This window comes from Genypterus blacodes, unplaced genomic scaffold (genome assembly GCF_046128005.1).
Source record: "Genypterus blacodes isolate CSIRO-AG114 ecotype Tasmania unplaced genomic scaffold, CSIRO-AGI_Gbla_v1 ptg000059l_1, whole genome shotgun sequence".
Taxonomy (NCBI): Eukaryota; Metazoa; Chordata; class Actinopteri; order Ophidiiformes; family Ophidiidae; genus Genypterus; species Genypterus blacodes.
Genome location: NW_027466871.1, coordinates 919,622 through 938,168, shown reverse-complemented (window position 1 = coordinate 938,168; position 18,547 = coordinate 919,622). Strand labels below are relative to the sequence as shown.

The window sequence follows — 18,547 nt, the reverse complement described above, 5'->3', positions numbered from 1 at the left end:
CTAATCTCTCTACTTCCTCTTAGATTCTGGTTAACAGCCAGTTCACCGCAGGCGTCTTCAGGGAGACCTTTCATAGTCTCAGAGGCGTCCAGACGGATGTCCTCTATCCCTCCCTCAACACCAGCACCTTTGACCAGTGGTCCAGTGACACGGAGAGCCTGGCAGGGCTGCTGCCCGAGGGAAACTCCTGCCTCTTTCTCTCTCTGAACCGATACGAGCGAAAGAAGAACCTGGGTCTGGCTCTGGAGGCCCTGGCGTCCCTGAGGAGCAGCCTGTCCTCAGACCTGTCAGCAGGCGTTCACCTGGTGGTGGCGGGGGGCTACGACGAGCGAGTGACTGAGAACGTCCGACATTACACTGAACTGAAGCAGCTTGCCGCACAGCTGCACCTGGACAACTGCGTGACTTTCCTGCGTTCCCCGTCTGATGAGGTGAAAGTGGCTCTGCTGCGGGGCAGCACGGCGGTGCTGTACACACCGAGCAGAGAGCACTTTGGGATCGTTCCCGTGGAAGCCATGTACTGCGGCTGCCCGGTCATAGCTGTGAACTCCGGGGGCCCACTGGAAAGCGTGGCAGACGGAGAGACGGGTTTCCTGTGTGAACCCACGGCACAGGCCTTCTCCAGTGCCATGGAGAGGCTGGTGAGGGAGCCCCGCCTCCGCAGAGACATGAGCCAGGCTGGCAGGAGGAGAGTGCAGGAGAAGTTCTCCCTTCAGGCTTTCTCAGACCAGCTGCATGGCAACATCGTCACACTGAGCCAGTGACAGGAAGCCTCACAGGAAGAACAGCACCCACTGAACTAGGAACCAGGCAGGGAACAAATGGAGTCAAGGCTCGTAGAGTGTGTGTGTGTGTGTGTAGGGGTGGGGGGATGAAGACTTACAGGACAATTAATCATCATTCCCCTGGAGGGGTTGCTGAGAGGAAGAAAGGATGGAATCTCTGTACCAATTAAGAAAAGAGTAACGAGTTTACCTATTTTTGGAAAATACAGTGCGTGTGCGTGCGAGCGTGTGTGTGTGTGTAGCACCAAGGGCCTAGCAAATGAGTTCCAAAAGGATTGATTGGTAGAATGAAATGTGTTGCACTGTGTATCTTTTTCTCGTGTGTGTGTGTGTGTGTGTGTGTGTGACAGGAAGTAGAGGAACGCATTTAGTGTATCGATCTGCGGCTGTGCGCTGGATGATGGCGTTACGGGATTCTTCTTCGCTCGCTCCGCCCGGCGCTTTGTTTCCTCCTCACATTCAGAAGACGCCGGCCTGTCCGTGACTCCTGCATTGGAGGTCTGACTGACGGGCAGTTTGTGTTTGTGTCTGGGTCATTATCAACCAGGAGAATAGCAGAAGGTCATTGAGTCTCTGCTCACTGGCCTCTTCAGCTCTCCCACTGTGTACAAACGCTCTTATTGACATTCCTGAAGTCTTAATAAACAAGAGGACACATAGTTTGGTGACTCTTATGGGCTTTGCTTTGTGGCTCTGTTTTTTTGGCCTTTAATAGTTTGCTAAGGACTTTGTGGGTGAACAAGGTGGCACAAAAACATTGTTAATGTGGAGCCGTCCCTTTATCCTCTTTTCTTTCCATTGAACAGATTTCTGAGGTGATGGCAGCAGCCGACAGAAAAAACAGCATTAGCAGAAATCAGCACATAAAAGATGATGTTAAAGGGCCCAGCATGTTGAAAATCTCACTGAATTGTCTAATAAGGTGTTGACAATCTTCTCACCTGTTTGTGTGAGATCTGGGACAGCATGCTGTTCCATTGTCCCATGAGATCCATGGCTGCATTGATCTGAAGTCCAGATGAACCAAAGGGTCACACGGTGTTATGATCACATTGTTAGGAAGCTGTGAACAGGTTACATAAGAGCTGAAACTTTGATTGGTCCCACAAAGCCTTGACTGACTGATCATAAAGTCATATAAAGCTTAATATGTTACCTATTGGTATTAGGTCAAATTTATTCAGACTGTGGAAGTCCATAGATTATTATGCAATTTACACGCACGCACGCACGCACGCACGCATACACACACACACACAAACACACAAACACACATGTATTTCAGCTCTGCAAATGTATATTAATATGTAGCATATTGAGATTATACAGTCAGGTGGGTTACGGAATTAACAGCAACTTAATATCTCCCAAGAAGCCTTCATGATGATGTCATCCTCCCCTCGTCACGACTTCCAGTGCAGCATTGATGTCATAATTGTTGTTAAATCAACTTAATGTTATGTATTTTCATAGAAATCCTACATTGATATCAAGAGTGACATCACAGCAGATGCATATATAGCATCTGCCCATCAGAGTTTATCATCGGTTCTAACTGGGATTGCAAATACGTTGTGAGAACATGGCTCAGGGTTCATCATCAGTGTTTAATGAGCTCCGGCTAAAGGAAGAACTCTGTGACGCCGTCATCAGAGTTCAGAATGAGGACTTTCATGTCCACAGGATCATCCTCTCTGGCTGCAGCGAGTACTTCAGGTGAGTCTATAAATAACATGCTGATAATGTGAATTTAAGAAAGATACAAAAACTAGTATTCATATTCCAGATGATAGTTTTTCATGTGATATAATTTAAAACACAATACTGAGCTAAAGGAACATATTACTATTGCAGTGCAGCTAATGACAAAGGTATACAAGATATTTGAGATAATTTCTTTCTTTCTTTAATGCATTGTCTCTGTATTTGACATGCATTGTACATACAGTAAAATATTCTCCAAATTAGTATAATTGTTCATAGTGGAATCTTACTAATACTACATATTATCTATATTATTATTATCTTGTGCATTGTGAAGATGAAAAAAGTGAATATTGTTATTTTCAGCCAGCTGATTTGTGCTCTTTCTGTCCCACAGGTCTCTCTTCACCCTGTCACATCCAGCAGATCAGGTGTACCAGATCAACCAGATGTCACCTGAAATAATGCAAGTCATTGTTGAGTTTGCATACATGGGCTCTGAAGAAGTGAACCAGCAGAATGTGGAGGAGCTTTATATAGCTTGTGACTTTTTTAAAGTCACAGGCCTCATGGACGCCTGCCTCAGGTTCATGGGGGAGCACCTCTCCAAGGAGAACTGCATTGACATCTGGCAGTTAACAGAGACCTTCATCTGTCCCACGCTAAACAATGATGCTTTCCACTTCATCCTGCAGCACTTTACAGAGGTTTGTGCCTCCTCTGAGTTCCTGAAGCTCTCTGTGCAGCAGCTTCTTAAACTCATTGAGACAGACCAACTCCTGGTGAGGGACGAGAGGACAGTGTTTGAGGCCGTTCTCTGCTGGATCAACCATTCACCTGAGGAACGCACAACATACATCTCCCAGATTTTGCCGAAGGTAAATGATCAATGTCTCAGTTACATCTTCAGCATTTAGCTGTTGGTCCTATCCTGACTGTGACTGATCTGGGCTGTAGTCAAGACCATCATGGTCAAGAGTTTGGTTTAATTTCCAATATCTGTCTTATCTCTCTGCAGGTCCGGCTGGCCTTGACAACCCTTGATTACATTATGACAAATGTGAGAAACAACAAGATGGTGATGTGTGACACAGAGTGCCAGAACACTGTCCTCACTGCAGAAACCTTGCTCAACGATGCCATTTTCTACTCCCCTGGTATCTATCACCCTTTAGCCCGTCCGCGCCTGCCTGCCAGCATACTTTTGGCCATCGGAGGCCAGATCAAAAACGACATTCCAACCAATGTCATTGAGGCGTACGATATCTGCGCTGACATCTGGGTCAACGTCACCAACACTGAGGAGGAAACTCGCTCTCACCAGGGTGCAGTTTTCCTCAATGGCTCTGTCTACTGTGTCGGTGGCCATGACGGGTTTAACCTTCTCAGAGGTGACAGCAGGTTTGACCTGACCACCCACACATGGCACCAAGTTGCACCAATGACAACACGGAGGTGCTTTGTCAGCATAACTGCACTGAATGGGCTCATCTATGCCATAGGAGGCTATGATGGACAAAACCGCCTAAACACTGCTGAGTGTTATGACCCAGAGACTGACGAGTGGTTGAGTATCGCACCCATGCATGAGCGCAGGAGCCAGGCCAGCTGCACAGCCTTTCAGGGCAAGGTAGGACTATACCTAATATCAAACTGCTTTATCCAGGATCGTCCAGTATTTCATATAATTTACTGGTCAACAAAAAAATGTACTTCCGTTTCCCATAATTCTCCTCAGGTGTATATTTGTGGTGGCTTCAGTGGGTACGACTTTCTATCTTCAGCTGAATATTACAGCCCAGAGTCCAAGAGGTGGACTCTGATCGGCCCCATGAGCACTGGCCGTTGTGGGCTTGGCGTTGTTGCTTTAGGAGAGCAAATCTATGCGGTACGTAATGTAACTCTGCTGACATTCATAAAACGCAAAGTGGTTTTCCGTTGAATAAGACCGACAGTGGTTTTCCAACAATTGCCTTAAAAGCTATAAATTATGTACAAATGTCCCACATTGCCCTCAGCAAAGTCTGGGCAAAGCCTCCTTGATGTGGATTTTAAGCCCTAAATTACTACTCCAGGAAGAAGGGTTATTTAGAGTCTTCAAATTCATTATGTCCAGCTTCTGCTCTACTGTACTCTATTTTTAACTCAGACGCACATTGAGGGCAGGAGACCTTTCTTACAAGGATGTTGAGTGCACAACTAGGAGAAACAAAATCACAAAAATATCTCTTGCACTACCTTTCTTTCTCTAGGTTGGCGGTAATAATGATGGCGTTCATCTGAGCCTTACAGAGGTCTACAACCCCCGGACAAACTCCTGGCACAGAGTGACCCCAATTTCAAGCCCACGTACAAACTTTGGCGCTGAGGTGGTTGATGGCCGCCTCTTTGTCATTGGGGGCTACAATGGCCTCAATTACATTTCAAAAGTTGAGTCGTATGATCCCAACACAGGTGAGTGGTCTGAAGTCACAAGCATGGGGATCTCCCGCAGCGACCTGAGCTCCTGTGTGGTGTCCGGACTGAACAACATGATCGACTATGCTGCACCCCGTGACATCAGTCTCGATCACCCCAGAGCCTTTACAGACATGCCTGTCTGAGCACTGTTAGGTATCGGAGTTGGGAGCGTTGGTCATAGTGTTACCAATGGTATTGAGGGATGTGATGCTCGTAGTGATTGGTGGGTCAATCTTACCAACAATGAAGAGGTACCTCAATCTTACCACAATGCACTTTTTCCTCAATGGTTCTGTCTACCGTGTTGATGGTTATGATGATGTTAAGGTATTCAGCAGTGTCAACAGGTTTGACTTGGCCAGATGCATAAGTGACCAAACTACACCAATATGTACATGCTGCCAATATGTCAACGTAATGGTACTCAATGGCCATGTTTACTGTATGACGTTGGAGGCTACAATGGATATCGCCGTCACATGACTGCTGACTGCGTAATGACCCAGAGACCCAACAGTGGACAAGGATTCCATTTATGGACGTGAATAGGAGTGATGCTGGTTGCACAACATTTCAAGGTGAGCGTATACAAAAAATCTATCTAAAATCTAAAAACATATTTCTAAAGTATTTAGCACAGTAATATGTAGTATTACCTCTTACCTAGATGTTTCCTGTTAATATCATATAATTTGCTCTCAAACAAAAGTCCAGGGTTACAAACATTATCATTAATTCTCCTCAAGTGTACATCTGTGGTGGTTTCTATCTCTTCCCGTCTTAAGCTGAGTACTACATCCAGGAGAACAACAGATGGAGTATGATCCGCCCCATGAGGATGAGTCGTACAGCACTCGGTGTCATCGCTGTTGAAGATCACATCTATGCGGTGAGTCATATAGCTCTGCTCACATTCATATGTAACAAAGAATATTTGGTGATGGTTTCAGTCAAGCCTCTTTCTACAGGTTGATGATTACAATGGGACCTCTCCTCAGAAAGTCATCCAACCATCTGATCAACTCCTAGCAAACAGTCCACTATGCAGAGATATCCCTGTAGTAACTTTAGTATAGAGGTGGTCGATGGCCGGCTCCATGTTATCGGGGTCTTTAATGACTTCTATGATCTAAATATTGGTAAGTGGTCTCAGTTCATGAACATGGGAGCTCTCCCATTGTGAGCTGAGCTGGTGTGTGGTGTCTGGACCATCGCGGACCATGTTGCTGATGGTCACTGAGTCCAATCTAGTGCTGCCTGTTCTCAAAATTAATAAATCAAGTAACTTCTATATTTTTTCATCATACACATACACACACACACACACACACTGTATACTAGTGTTTTTTTCTGTTTGTTTCCTCTCTGTCTCCCCTTCATGGGTACCATTAGGTATTATTTTCTTTTCTCCATGTTTAAAAAGAAATTCTCAAATGGACCACATGCTCATGGTTACCCAATACTCTTCAATACAAATACTGGGTTATGCAAAAGTTATGCATTCTTAGCTTTATCATTTGTGTTTGAAGTTCAAATGAGCAGATATTACACACACCTAACTGAGTTATGGTTTTGTTTTCCACAAGCAGTAAATTGCAGCAGTTGTAGCTGTGAGGAATGAAACATTTAAATGTTTTCAATAAATAACAAATTCCCATAGAGAAATGATCTTGTATGGTATTTTCATGCTGCATTGTGTTTATGCCTTTGAATGGTTCTGAAACTACAACATCAAGCTCTTGTGGCTCACTACAGTTTATAAGATGATTTATGGATGCCTCATGCAATAGGTATAAGTCCAAGTGCCTTAAGTAGTACACAGAAAACATTAACTGATGAATGCAGTTGGGCGTATGAGTAAGAATCACAACCAAAGTCTCACAATTGAAGGTGCATTTAATTTTGTCAACAGAACAACACCTTGTTGTCATGGTACAAAGGTCTGTACAGCAGAAATAATGCATTTATCAAAACATCCACAATTAGCTTTCAAATTTAAATTCAATTTTTTTAAGACATTTGTATGAAATCTTAACACTTTCAATACTTTAAAAATCAAAATCAATAATAAATTCCTGTGAATCTGCAAAGTGGTACTAACGGCAATAAATAAACCAAAGAATAATGGCAGCAGATATCAGTAATATGTTCACAGCAAGGCATTTATCAGACCTTTCAAAACAACGTCATTTCAGATACATCAGCAGTCTTTTCCTTATCTGGTCAAATGAACCAAGTTTCTTGGAGAAACTGAAATTAAATGGCCACTGAACTCGACATCAAATACATTTCCAAAAATCAAAGCTGCAGACAAAACTAGGATAAACCATTTCTAACTGCCAACTCATTTGCAACACTACCCTAATGTGACTTTTGGTCCTCTGATAACAGTGAAATAGAGTTTACTGAGCCTACATCTGGGGAAAGATCCCAGGTTGGAGAAATAGTTTTAATAGACCATTTTACTATGATTTACTGGAATGTGATTTTTCTACATAAGGACTATAAATTGACTGAAAAAGATGATGTAAGCATCAAGTGTCAGTGGAAGAAACAAAACTCAAAACAACTCCCAAACTAAACAAAAGCACAGACACACCCAATGTCACCAGCACAGTCCCTGGCTGGGCTGAAATACAAATGGAAATCTGTGATGAGATATGTAATCTCCAGTTTTCCAGTCCCCTAGCATAGGACAGGCCCAGTGGGCCAACAAGGGGCACCATCAGACCAGCAGAAGAGTCAGCACGCCATGCCAAATGAAGGACTTGAACACTGGCAGGCTCTGGTCTGTGCTGTGCGTTGACAGTAGCTGTGATATTCTGCTCGATTGCCAGGGTCTGTTCAGCTTTAAAAAAACATCAGAGGGCACATGTTGGATGTGACTCAGGTGGCTTTTAAAGGACGTAACTGCATGCATACATCCATTCTTACATCTATATTTATCTCTAAGTAAACCTCTACATAAGTGTAAAATGTACCTTTTGAGTCCACAAATTTGAAAAGCTTCCTTCCTCCCCCCATGTGAAAAATCCAGGGAAAACACATATTTCTTATCGAGGCCCTTTAAAATGTTCCTTTCAGGTATGACACACAATTCCACAGAATGAGGTGTTTCACTTTATACTGTTGTAAATCTTGACAGTCACGCCACAGGTGACTATCATTACGGCCTCGATGACAAATACCCATTTAGGTAAAAAAAGATGGTAAAAAACATGTCCCAAATGTAGAGACCTTTGGCAGTGTACAACTGAGAACATAAGCACTGTCTTCACATGTACAGTCATTCCTCTAACTGAACTCAATCATGCATTTGAGCCTGTGACACCAAAGTGAAAGCCAGAGGTGAACACATTAAGGTCCCATGGATGTTAAGAGTTAATTTGGCAGTGACAACCCAGTGAGGGGGGATCAATGTTTGCATATCAGTCACCTGTATTGCATAGAACTGGTCCTCTCTCTCATACATTGTGCAGCACTTAAGGGTCTCTGTAACAGCATTAAGACCACACATCAGCAAACTGATACAAGGCCAGCTGAACAGCCTTTACCATTCATACACACTAACGTTAAGTAGAGAAGGAAAAAATTAAACAATGGCACCAACTTATATCTTCTTATTTAACCCTCCTTTCTGTAAAGCAGGACCAAGTTGTGTCATGAACGGCAGGGCGCAGCAAGGCATTGTGCTTTCAGTTACTAATGATTCAAACACTCATTTAGTTATTTGCACAACTGATTTCACAATTTCCCATCTAAATTTTTATGCAATGTTACACGTACCGTGGCTCCGACAGGACTTTATCTCTGTCAAAATGAAGAAACAGCCACTTTGAAATGATTGTATTTGTAACGTTGCTAAGCATAATAAAATGCCATATTCCATTGACAGGAATTCACATTCATTACATTATTTGTTGACAGGACTACAGAGGTACAGCAAAAAAAAGAAAACGGCTTTACAGCACTGTGATTGTCTGTTTAGCAGTTATGGATTGCAGAACTTCAAAAAGTCTCAGTATTGCTAAATGCACAAAACCACTGAGGTATAACACTAAAAATCTGTCACAGCAGCAGGAAAGTTGGAAATATTTTTACATGATAGTCATTGGAAAATCCATCTGCAGCATTTATGTTACAAATATCCAGCAGAGTGACAACAAAGTGCTCTGTGTGCTTCTGGAACAAAGTTAATTTCAGTAGACTGACCTGATTACTGTCAGCAGGCTCTACTTATTTTAGTGGATCACACTCCCTTGAGTTTACTTCTCACAATCTCTTCACCCCTCTTATCAGGGCTGAGGTAGCAACCGGCCAAGCAGGCAAGTCATAACACTTTATTCTAAATCTAGACAAGCTATCTTTTACGCGAGGATGATGTCACATATTTGCCACAATTTGTTCTGTTCTTGTCGCTTCTTATTCTTCACATTCACATCCAATCCGTATCCCTGTCCATGTGACATTGGCAGCTTTTAAGTCATCGCTTTCTCCTGTTTGTTCACTCCTCCGGAAAGGCACAGAGTCAAACCTGGAAATCTTGATCCCCATTTGTGTGTTGGAGTCGGATGAATGTGAACCATTGTTTGTGTATCCGAGCTCAGACAACAGAGTGATAATCTGTCTTGGTATGGTTTTCACCGCCTTTTAGTTTCACCAGAGCAGCTCCCCAACTGCTCATTTCTCCATTAGTGCTCACCTCTTTACATAGAGCCACTGAGCCCTTGTCCTGCTCTGAGCTGCTGGGCTCCAAATCAGGGTAAATCACTAGGAAACAGGCAGAGAGGAAGCCGAGGAAGGAGCCGACAGAGGCCACCATGGGAATGACGCGCACGCTGCCCACCGCCTCCACCACAGCGCCCAGAGCCGACGCAACCAAAATTTGGCTGATATAAACCTAAAAATAAAGAAACTATATTAATTCACTCACGCACTGTTGACCCTAATGAGGTCATCTAGCACCAGGACATGACAGTTTGAGTTCACAGCAGATAGGGAATATTAGTTATGATCCTAAAGACAAAAGAAAACAATGCTTACCTGACAGGTTAAGATGGCACAATCGATGCCAAACCCTCGGCGAGTGTTTTCTGGACTGTGGCGAATGTACTGAAGAAAGAGATGATGCAGGTTAGATTGTAAAGATACGAGAAACCATACACCACAAGAAAAGCTACATGTGTGTGTGTACATACCTCCTTGTTTTCATGGTACTGCCCCAGTAAGGCATAGGGACAGTACGAGATACTCATGGAGATGACGCCCATGGTACTGATCATCACCATGGCAACATAAACATTGGGGAAGATGGCCATGGTAGCAGTTCCTAAAGGAATGGAGATTAAAAAATTAACTTTTTCCGCACACTGCTTGAGACTCCCCAGTGTTCAGCACTATGAGTCTGTGTCCAGCTGTGTGTGAGCTGTGTGTCCAGCTGTGTGTGAGCTGTGTCCACATACCCATAGTGAATCCCAGAGTTCCAACGATGTAGATGACTTTAATGCTCAGGTCAAAATTATCAAGGTACTTCTGAAGGATGGCTGGATAGAGACGGGATGGGGAAGATGAAGAAAGGAGTGAGAGCGATATCAACCCCATGAAGGCAGGACTGAAGCCTCACTTTGTCAAATAAACCCTGTAGGTAAAAGCTTTAGATGCGTTAAGATGACAATACAGAATGTTCTAACCAGAGCAGACAGCAGCAGTGGCAGCATAGACCACCAGACCCCAGCAGCCCATCTGAACTCCTCTGTTATAGTTCAGCAGCTCGGTGGAGTTAGCTGGTGCCTGGGAGAACAGAATCATTCCATCACTGTCTCACTGCTCTGCACTTGACAAATAGATTTGAAAGCTGACATCACAAGTGGTTACATCTATATTTGGTATACACATAGATACAGTGTGTGCAGTATACTGTGTGTGTGTGCTTTGTGTCTCCACAGTGTAGTCTACATAACACTCCATTCTCACTTTACATAACACAAACACCATCACATATAAACACATGAGCGTGTGTATGTGTGTGTATGTGTGTGTGTGTGTACCGTGGGGTCTCCATGGAAAATGACTTGTCCCATGAAATCGGTATAAAACACAGCTTCAGCTATGATTGAGAACCAAGTGAGGAGGTGACACACACACAATCTCCAGAGCTGCCTCGGCATCTGTCCAGCACAGAAACAGAAAGAAGCAGGATTAGCAGGCAAACATTGAAAAGAAGTGTGGCAGTGTTTGCCCAGCATATCTGGCAAGACCATGTGCTGATGTGTGAACAATGGCTGCTGAAATACAAGAGCAAGCTGCCATCTTCACAGCATCTGGTCAATTGGTGACACAATGCAATGGAATGAGGAAAAAAAAACCTAGAGCAATAATGAAACAACAGTAAGCATCAATATCAAGAGATTCACCTTCAACATGGACAACCAGAGCAGGCGAACAGTGGTGCCACCTTCTGGACCCCCCTCACTGCTGGAGCCATCGGAGGACAGGCTGCTCGCCGACAGCTGCAGCTCCCGCCTATCTGCATGCGGCTGGAGATCAGTCAGGTCATTCAGACTGCGGGAGGTGGTGATTGGCCGAGACCCACCGGGAACGAGCCGCCGCAGCCGAGAGCGCTGGGAACTCACTCGACCGTACAAGGAGAAGGTGAAGGAGGGCTGGAGAGAAACAGACCAGGGTCACTATTATCACCTCAACAACCACTACTGACCTCTTTCCCACCAAAGCAGAATGAATACAAGACACAACTATTATCATTGAAAGTGACGTTAAAAAATGATCAGTGCCACTGTACTTGTCTGTAGAAGGTGTGTCGGTGTGGTCGCATTGAAACTGAGGTGTTGGAGGGGCGGTTCCTCTGCCTAGGAGAGGATTGGCCTCTGATTGGGTAGACCTGGCCAGGATGGGCACCATTGGCAGCCTTGGCTTGCTGGGTCTGGACAGAAGAAAAGCATTTATGTGGCAATTTAAAGGAAATCCTCTCTGTCCTTGTGACATTCCATCACCATCCACCATCTGCATGAACAGCAGCTGAACATCACCTTTGTGTCCGGCTGTGTGTCGTCCAGGCCAGGACTGATGGTGAGAAGAGGAGGAGGAGCAGGACCATCTGTCTGATCATGGAGCTCGGGCAACATGGGGCTCTTGCGTTGTAACTCTGACATCTGATCAAGCATACCACAGGAAGGGGACGCAGGTAGATGAGGAGAGGAGGAGCCTATACTGTGGTTTGATAGCATGAAAGCATCGTCCTGTAGAACGTGATCCATGTCTGGCAAGAAAAGTTGCCCGTCTGGATCGAGGTCAGGATCCAGTTTGATTGTGGAATTGGCATCTGGCATCGCTAAGACCGAGTCACTTTTGCTCCGAACACGATCCACCACAAGGAAATCCATTTCCCCTTCCTCTGGATCTGATTGGTTGTTTTCTTGTCTTTCTTGCAAAGAGCCGTCTTCTTCTACAATCATGTCCAGGGAACGCTGCACCTGACCAATGGCTCTAAAAGACTGGCCAGTTGTCTCTCCACTTCCTGTGGTTTTCAGCTGGTGGGATGGAGTGATGGGCTGCTCGGGGATACTGAGCATGTGTAGTGTGACAGAGATGATGAAGAGGATGGCAGCAAACAGAAAAAGGACCTGCTCCTGGGACTTAAATGCTCGACCCAACGCTGTGCCTGTCCAATCCAGGCCCCCCATCATGTAGCCCACTGCTCCACCCAGCCCTGGAGAAACACACACACTCATCATCTACCTGCCCAAGAACCTCCACGAAAGAAATGTCAGGCTTGTGCTGCCTATGGTTTGTTTAAAGTTCACATTTCAGGACTCGTCTAAATCTTTCATAGTTCGAAGGGTGTGCTGTAGATGTTTAGGGCTATTTCTGTAAAACTGTGTGTGTGTTTGTGTGTGTGTGTGTTACCTGCAGAGAAGGCATGGATATTTAAGGCCATATCTTGCTCATCAGTGTCTGCAACATCAAGAGTGTAAGATATGATTGGCCCTTCAGCAGCATCAGCACAGAAGTCCAGCACCACCACACCCAGTACAGTCAGGACGATGCCGATCGGCTGACTGCCTGCCGTGTCACCGACGGAAAGGCCTAGAATGGAACCACAAAACCATGTAAGACCGGGGTTGAATCACCGCGATTTCTAAGACCTTCTGACTGACCTATTAATGACCCGTTTAAAAACAGGGCAACTCCGAACAGCACGCCCACACACAGGGCCAGAATGAAGGGCCTTCTCCTGCCCCATGGCAGAGTGCAGCGGTCACTGGCTGAGCCTATCACAGGTGTGAAGAGCAGACCCAGGATGGGACTGAGGAACCAGGTTAAACTGTAATACTGCTCAGGAAGACCTGGAAATGGACAGACAGACACAGACGGATGAGCAGATTAGAACAGGATAAGAGTGAGTAACCTGTGTAACTGCACTGAGAAGGACAAACAACATGTAGGCAGAGAGCGAAACGTGAACATTATTACAATACCATAGTTCATTCTCCCTCCTGTGTGTCATTGTTTATACAGCGCAGAGCATAACAGAGGCTGCATACCAACAAGCAGTTCGGCTCTTACGCCGCTTCCTTTGCAAAGTGCTTTAACAGAGGTAGGATCATATCGGATTTTTGGCAGTGGCCTGTTACAACAACACAAAGAAATGTGTAACCAAACCTACTGAGGAAGTTGTGAAATCGCCTCAGCCTGTAGTGAAATCAGGAAACATTCTTCCTCTGAGGATACCCAGTTAAACACACACACACACAGCCCACAGCTTTCATTGTATTAGCTTTGGCCCAGATAGAGTATAGAAAGCATTATGTATTAATGGGAAACAGTAAGACCAGCTGTCCGACCTGGACTATACTGTGTCTCTGCAAGATGACATGACCCCGACTTTCCATCTCTCTCAAAGAAACTGATTTGTAGTCCCAGCACTAAGCTATTTTCAGTTTTCAATGGAAACTTCTCAGGGAGCAGAACGCAGTCAGCTGGCTGTTTCCCACAGGAATAACATGTTACCCATGGTGCCTTGCTCTGCCCCTGCCTTCCTGCTCCTGTTACTGAAAAATATGTGAACTTTGCAGCAGGAAAACTCTGACATTTGTTTGCCAATGGGTCCAAAGACATTTTAACCAAACTATAATTACACAGTCAAATGAAGTTGACAACACAGAGTCATAATGATCATATGCCTGTCATAGCTGTCAAAGTCCAATACCTAATGACTAACAGACCTGTGAAGCTTTGACAGGGTTAAACTATCATGAGTTCCCAAACTATTCAAAAGTCATTGGGGTAGCATCTGGTCAAGCCTAAGGAACTCTGGGAAAGTCAGTCACCCATGACCAAGTGCAACCCTGTGAAAACACACAGCCAATGATTCAACTGTTCACACTGGCAAAGCTTCAACCAGGCTTAATGTTTTGGAGGTTCAAGATGGCCTCGTAACAAGCAAGACTACAGAGCTGATGAAGAGGAGAGGAGCATACTTGAACTTGCCATGTTGTTTTAAAACAACCTGAATAGAGTTTGGCTCCATAATTTTCAACATAATTGTAAACAGGGTGGGGGGGGAACAGTGTGAAATGTGCTGTGTTGGACATTCTTGTCATACCTAGCTGGGAATACATGCCTTTGTTCCATTTCTGCTATGGTGGCAAACCTGACAACTAGCTGGATAGCCCCCGGCTGGCTACTACTGGCCACAAGGGTTACCTGTTATTTGGATGCAGCCAGGGCAATCAATAGATACAGCCTGACTAATGTACAGTTAAGTTCTCCCATAATTACTACTGTTCTTTTGTGAAACTCTGGTAAACAGGTCCCAAATGAGCCGGTCCAGTCAATACAGTCAAAGTGAACACTGTTAGTCTATCACTCTACATTTAGACAGGTACAATGTATGTGCTTGAACATCTAGCAGCTTCTTTGTGTACGTCTGGTTAAGTGAAGAGTATGACTGGTTTCACCTTTATCCATGTATAACTGAACATGTAACTGTAGCACCTGTATCTCCTCACCTATCTGAAGCAGCACCGGTGTCACTAGGGCCGTTTCCATGGCGTAGCAGAACTCGCGGCCAAACATCACCGCTCCGTGCATTACCCAGCGATGCATAGGGATCCGCTGGCCTCTGCCGCCCTCCTCTTCCTCCTCCTCCTCATCCTCTTCTCCATCCTCCTTAGGTCCTCTCCTCTCTGGAAAGTCAGAGCGCCGACATTCACCCCCTTGTCCCCCATTCGCAGCCTGGCTGGACTTCACAGGAGTCATTATTTTCCCGGAGGAGTGGTTCAATTTGTGCCGTGCCTTGTTACTCGTTTCCTATTTTCTATTCAGTACAAGAAATTCACCTGGAATAATCAGGTGGCATCTTCATCAATCAGCAGCTTCAGTTGCAACGACGCAGGATTAGATTCTGTGCAATTAAAAAAAGTACTTATGGTACAAAGAAGGCGTGACTCTTAATAGAAAATGAACAAATCCCAAAAAGGAAGCTAGAAAGAAGATATTTCTAAAACAAATTAATCCGTTCAAAGATTCCTGTTTCCCTTAATAAAAGAATATCCATTCCATCAAACAGCACAACAATATTATTTTCAGTTCTGCTGGAGAACAAGGATCCAGTGTAGAGATAAAGGTAAACATGGATCCATTTCAGCCTTCAATCCGCTTGAACATCCACTTGGACTGCATAGCCAGTCAGAGCCACATCAGGGTTGTATCCTGTGGACCACAATTTGTGCTGACAATCTGTAGCTAAGTAGGAGAGTGGTGGAGTTCCTGAGGAGTTCTGGGCAGGTCCAGGGGAGGAGCATGGAGGAGGAGACGGGTGGGAGGATGGGAAGAATGTCAACATACACCAGGTATGTTACTGGGCTTGCAATGTATGTCTCTTGGTTTATGTTTGTTTTAAGTGTGTGTTAGGGTGGGAAGTGTGGGTGTGTGGGAGCGTGTAAGTACACTTCCCAGCAGGGCAGGATCAAAACAAGTGGAGACTCTTTGGCTTTGGCAAGGATCCATGAAGTCACACAGCAATCTGCAGAAAAACACACTCGAGTTAGACTGTGAGGTAAAAAGCTGTGAATGATTCTGTTGGTGAGAGAATTCAGGAGCGGTGGTGTGTGTGTGTGTGTGTGTGTGTGTGTGTGTGTGTGTGTGTGTGTGTGTGCATGGTGTCATAACATTTAGTCTCCCATAAACTGCTCCATCGTTAATAGAGAGGACTGACAGCAGATTTATACTTCAGACATTACGGCATACAGCACTCAGGTTTATGGCAGCAACACCTGATAGCTTTAAAGTGAACAAAGGATAAAGTGCTGCACCTTCTCTATCTGAGTTTATGTTGGCTATAAAGCTTATATACCTGTAATAACCTGAACCACCAGAACCAGCACTGAACCAGAACACGTGGGCTTATAAATGTGTAAAGGAAAAGAGGTGCTGGCACATTTACAGACTTATTCCTCTGCTTCTCTGTGTGTAAATAAAGGAGCTAGACCACATAACGGATTTGTGTAAGTCCTGAATAATTGACCAGGCGCGTGTGTGACGCACTTGAGCCGAGTTGAGACGTGTTTCTGACAGGAATGTGGGCTTCTGTCTCCACCTGTCAGGACACGTTTCAGAAGGTGCGGGACCACCAGAGAAACACACAGACACACACGGACACGGGGACAGAGGACGGCAGGTTGTTTTCATCAGCGTTAGCTTCGGGGCGACATTACCGCAGCGAGCTAGGTTGGCTAATGACTTGCAACATGCAAGACTCGCTCTCATACTGCAGGTGCAAAGTTGTAACGTACCTGAGATATTACTCCTCCGGGGTGAAGCAGCAGCGGCGGCCCTGTGCGGTGTGTAATGTAGTTCTGTTAAACATGGTGGACATGTCTAATTTTAAGTTATCGCTCTGGCTAGCTCTATCCAGCTAGCCGACTAACCATCTGGTTTACTATGGCCATCAATGTCAATGGTTTCCACAGTAACAAAGCGAGGGGCGGGCAGATTGTATGTGACGTCACGACGCCACTCATAAATAATGGCGCGGCGTCAGTGACTGTTAATTTACGCAACTTTGAAATATTTATTTATTTCACAATATAATTGGTTCAAGGGGTAAGTTTAAGTGGAAATCATTACATGATGACATAAACTGAAATAATGTAACTTACTTACATACTTTTAAAATACTGGACTCACTGTGTTTATCCTTCAGACTTGCATGGAATAGATTTTTTTTGCTGACTTACATTCAAGCTTATAGACCTTTGCTCTAACATCTATAATTGTATGGTTTTAATATTGAAATAGCTGTTTTTAGTACATGATCATTCTTTATTTCAATAGCAAAATGAAATAATGATATAATTAGCAATAATTTACAAATTCCCTATGCATCCCTGTTTGCCACCATTTATTAAAAATGTATGTAAAAACAAACACACTCAATACTACAAAACTGGAAAACTGGAATAAAAGGTTTAGACAAAGAAGAATTATTAAAAAATCCCAAAAGCAACAAACATTTTGGAAAGAAGTTTTAGATATTAATAAAGGAACATTCCATGCCCCTTGACATTTCAGTGCAGTTGTATTGTTGTGGATATTCAATTATCAGCATCAGCAAACATCGGCTGAGGCAGATGTAATATTGGAACTATGACACCATGATATTTTAGAAAATATTTATGTAAAGTTAAATAATAAAGAGTTTAGTTAAGTTAATAGATCAACAGTTATGAATTGATGTGCACTCTACTTATTGCCAGCACCCACGCCACTTTATATGTTTTTATTTGTAATAGTTTATTTTTTAATCTGCTGTTATTCAGTCCGGTCTGCACTTAAACTCAATTTTCTTTAATGCTGAGTGCTTTGCACTAATTTCAATATGCTGTTGTTGTTGCCATGTCACAAGGAATTTCAATGTACTGAACGACCCTGTGTTTTACTGTGCAATTGATAAACTTGAACTTGAATTTGAACTTGAACTTGTTTTATTGCTTGTATCATGGAATCACTACTTCCCTAGTGTTTTAATTGACAGCATTTTCGGCAAAATATAGCTCCAAATACACTGTGGTTACAAAGCACACAATCACAATACCTTTACACAATTACTTTACAACAATACAACATTATTGCAGGCCTGTAAAAAGCAGCTTTTTTATTTGAGTTCCTTTGGTCCTCAACAGTGAAATGCTGCCCTCTGCTGCACAAGAGTGGTAATCGTTCCAAAGTCAAACTGAAATTCCTCTGACTTGTTGAAGTCTCTGTGGATAGATTTTGGAAAACCTCTCAGCCAACCACCTTCCCTTTATTGCTTTGTGTGTGTTGGGGAGGTTACTTGTCTGTCATGGTGTCGCAATGATCATCTTTGCAGGCCACTGACCAGCTCTGTTGGAATGTGTGTTGATTCCCTGTGAGGGCATCTCAGTTCACATTATCAAATTATCAATGGCAGCACTGACTGTCCTTCCTGAGCTGTGGTCACTGTACCACATGCTGATGCTGTTTTCACTGGTCAGCATGCCACAGAGTAGACACATTTCTGCCATTTCCTCAAGCAAATGTGACAGTAACTCAAAAAA

At 44.1% G+C, this 18,547-nt stretch overlaps 3 protein-coding genes across 4 annotated transcripts in view; 2 read left to right on the top strand and 1 right to left on the bottom strand.

Annotated features, from left to right (window-relative positions):
• LOC143003274 (alpha-1,3/1,6-mannosyltransferase ALG2-like) overlaps nt 1–18,547 on the top strand; it is a 54,429-nt gene that overhangs the window by 1,692 nt on the left and 34,190 nt on the right. Inside the window, exon 5 of one of the 2 annotated variants that reach the window (XR_012963848.1) lies at nt 24–836. Coding sequence is in view for 1 of the 2 variants with exons in the window: in XM_076153842.1 (XP_076009957.1) it covers nt 24–764 (741 nt within the window). In the remaining variant the exon portion in view is untranslated. Of the gene's footprint in view, nt 1–23; nt 1,470–18,547 lie in introns of those variants that run through there. The other variant, XM_076153842.1, reaches the window with a different exon arrangement.
• LOC143003271 (kelch-like protein 10) lies at nt 2,160–6,562 on the top strand. The gene is made up of 7 exons (XM_076153840.1): nt 2,160–2,501; nt 2,887–3,367; nt 3,508–4,119; nt 4,228–4,377; nt 4,742–5,527; nt 5,735–5,838; nt 5,918–6,562. The coding sequence occupies exons 1-5, from the start codon at nt 2,368–2,370 to the stop codon at nt 5,090–5,092; spliced, it is 1,728 nt and encodes a 575-aa protein (XP_076009955.1). The 5' UTR covers nt 2,160–2,367; the 3' UTR covers nt 5,093–5,527; nt 5,735–5,838; nt 5,918–6,562.
• On the bottom strand, nt 6,828–16,917 carry LOC143003304 (solute carrier family 45 member 4-like). The gene is made up of 13 exons (XM_076153896.1): nt 16,763–16,917; nt 14,978–15,993; nt 13,124–13,312; nt 12,873–13,052; nt 11,996–12,675; nt 11,749–11,889; nt 11,363–11,611; nt 10,997–11,116; nt 10,640–10,739; nt 10,412–10,492; nt 10,148–10,278; nt 9,993–10,061; nt 6,828–9,849 (listed from the first exon to the last, which is right to left on the bottom strand). The coding sequence occupies exons 2-13, from the start codon at nt 15,225–15,227 to the stop codon at nt 9,553–9,555; spliced, it is 2,487 nt and encodes an 828-aa protein (XP_076010011.1). The 5' UTR covers nt 15,228–15,993; nt 16,763–16,917; the 3' UTR covers nt 6,828–9,552.

Excerpts from the sequence above, each read along its gene's own strand:
- LOC143003271 (XM_076153840.1), top strand. The coding sequence starts at position 2,368 with ATGGCTCAGGGTTCATCATCAGTGTTTAATGAGCTCCGGCTAAAGGAA. Across the intron at positions 2,502-2,886 it reads GGCTGCAGCGAGTACTTCAG|GTCTCTCTTCACCCTGTCAC; the intron begins GTGAGTCTATAA and ends TCTGTCCCACAG. Across the intron at positions 3,368-3,507 it reads TCTCCCAGATTTTGCCGAAG|GTCCGGCTGGCCTTGACAAC; the intron begins GTAAATGATCAA and ends ATCTCTCTGCAG.
- LOC143003304 (XM_076153896.1), bottom strand. The coding sequence starts at position 15,227 with ATGACTCCTGTGAAGTCCAGCCAGGCTGCGAATGGGGGACAAGGGGGT. Across the intron at positions 13,313-14,977 it reads ACCGGTGCTGCTTCAGATAG|GTCTTCCTGAGCAGTATTAC; the intron begins GTGAGGAGATAC and ends GTCCATTTCCAG. Across the intron at positions 10,062-10,147 it reads AGTACCATGAAAACAAGGAG|TACATTCGCCACAGTCCAGA; the intron begins GTATGTACACAC and ends CTCTTTCTTCAG.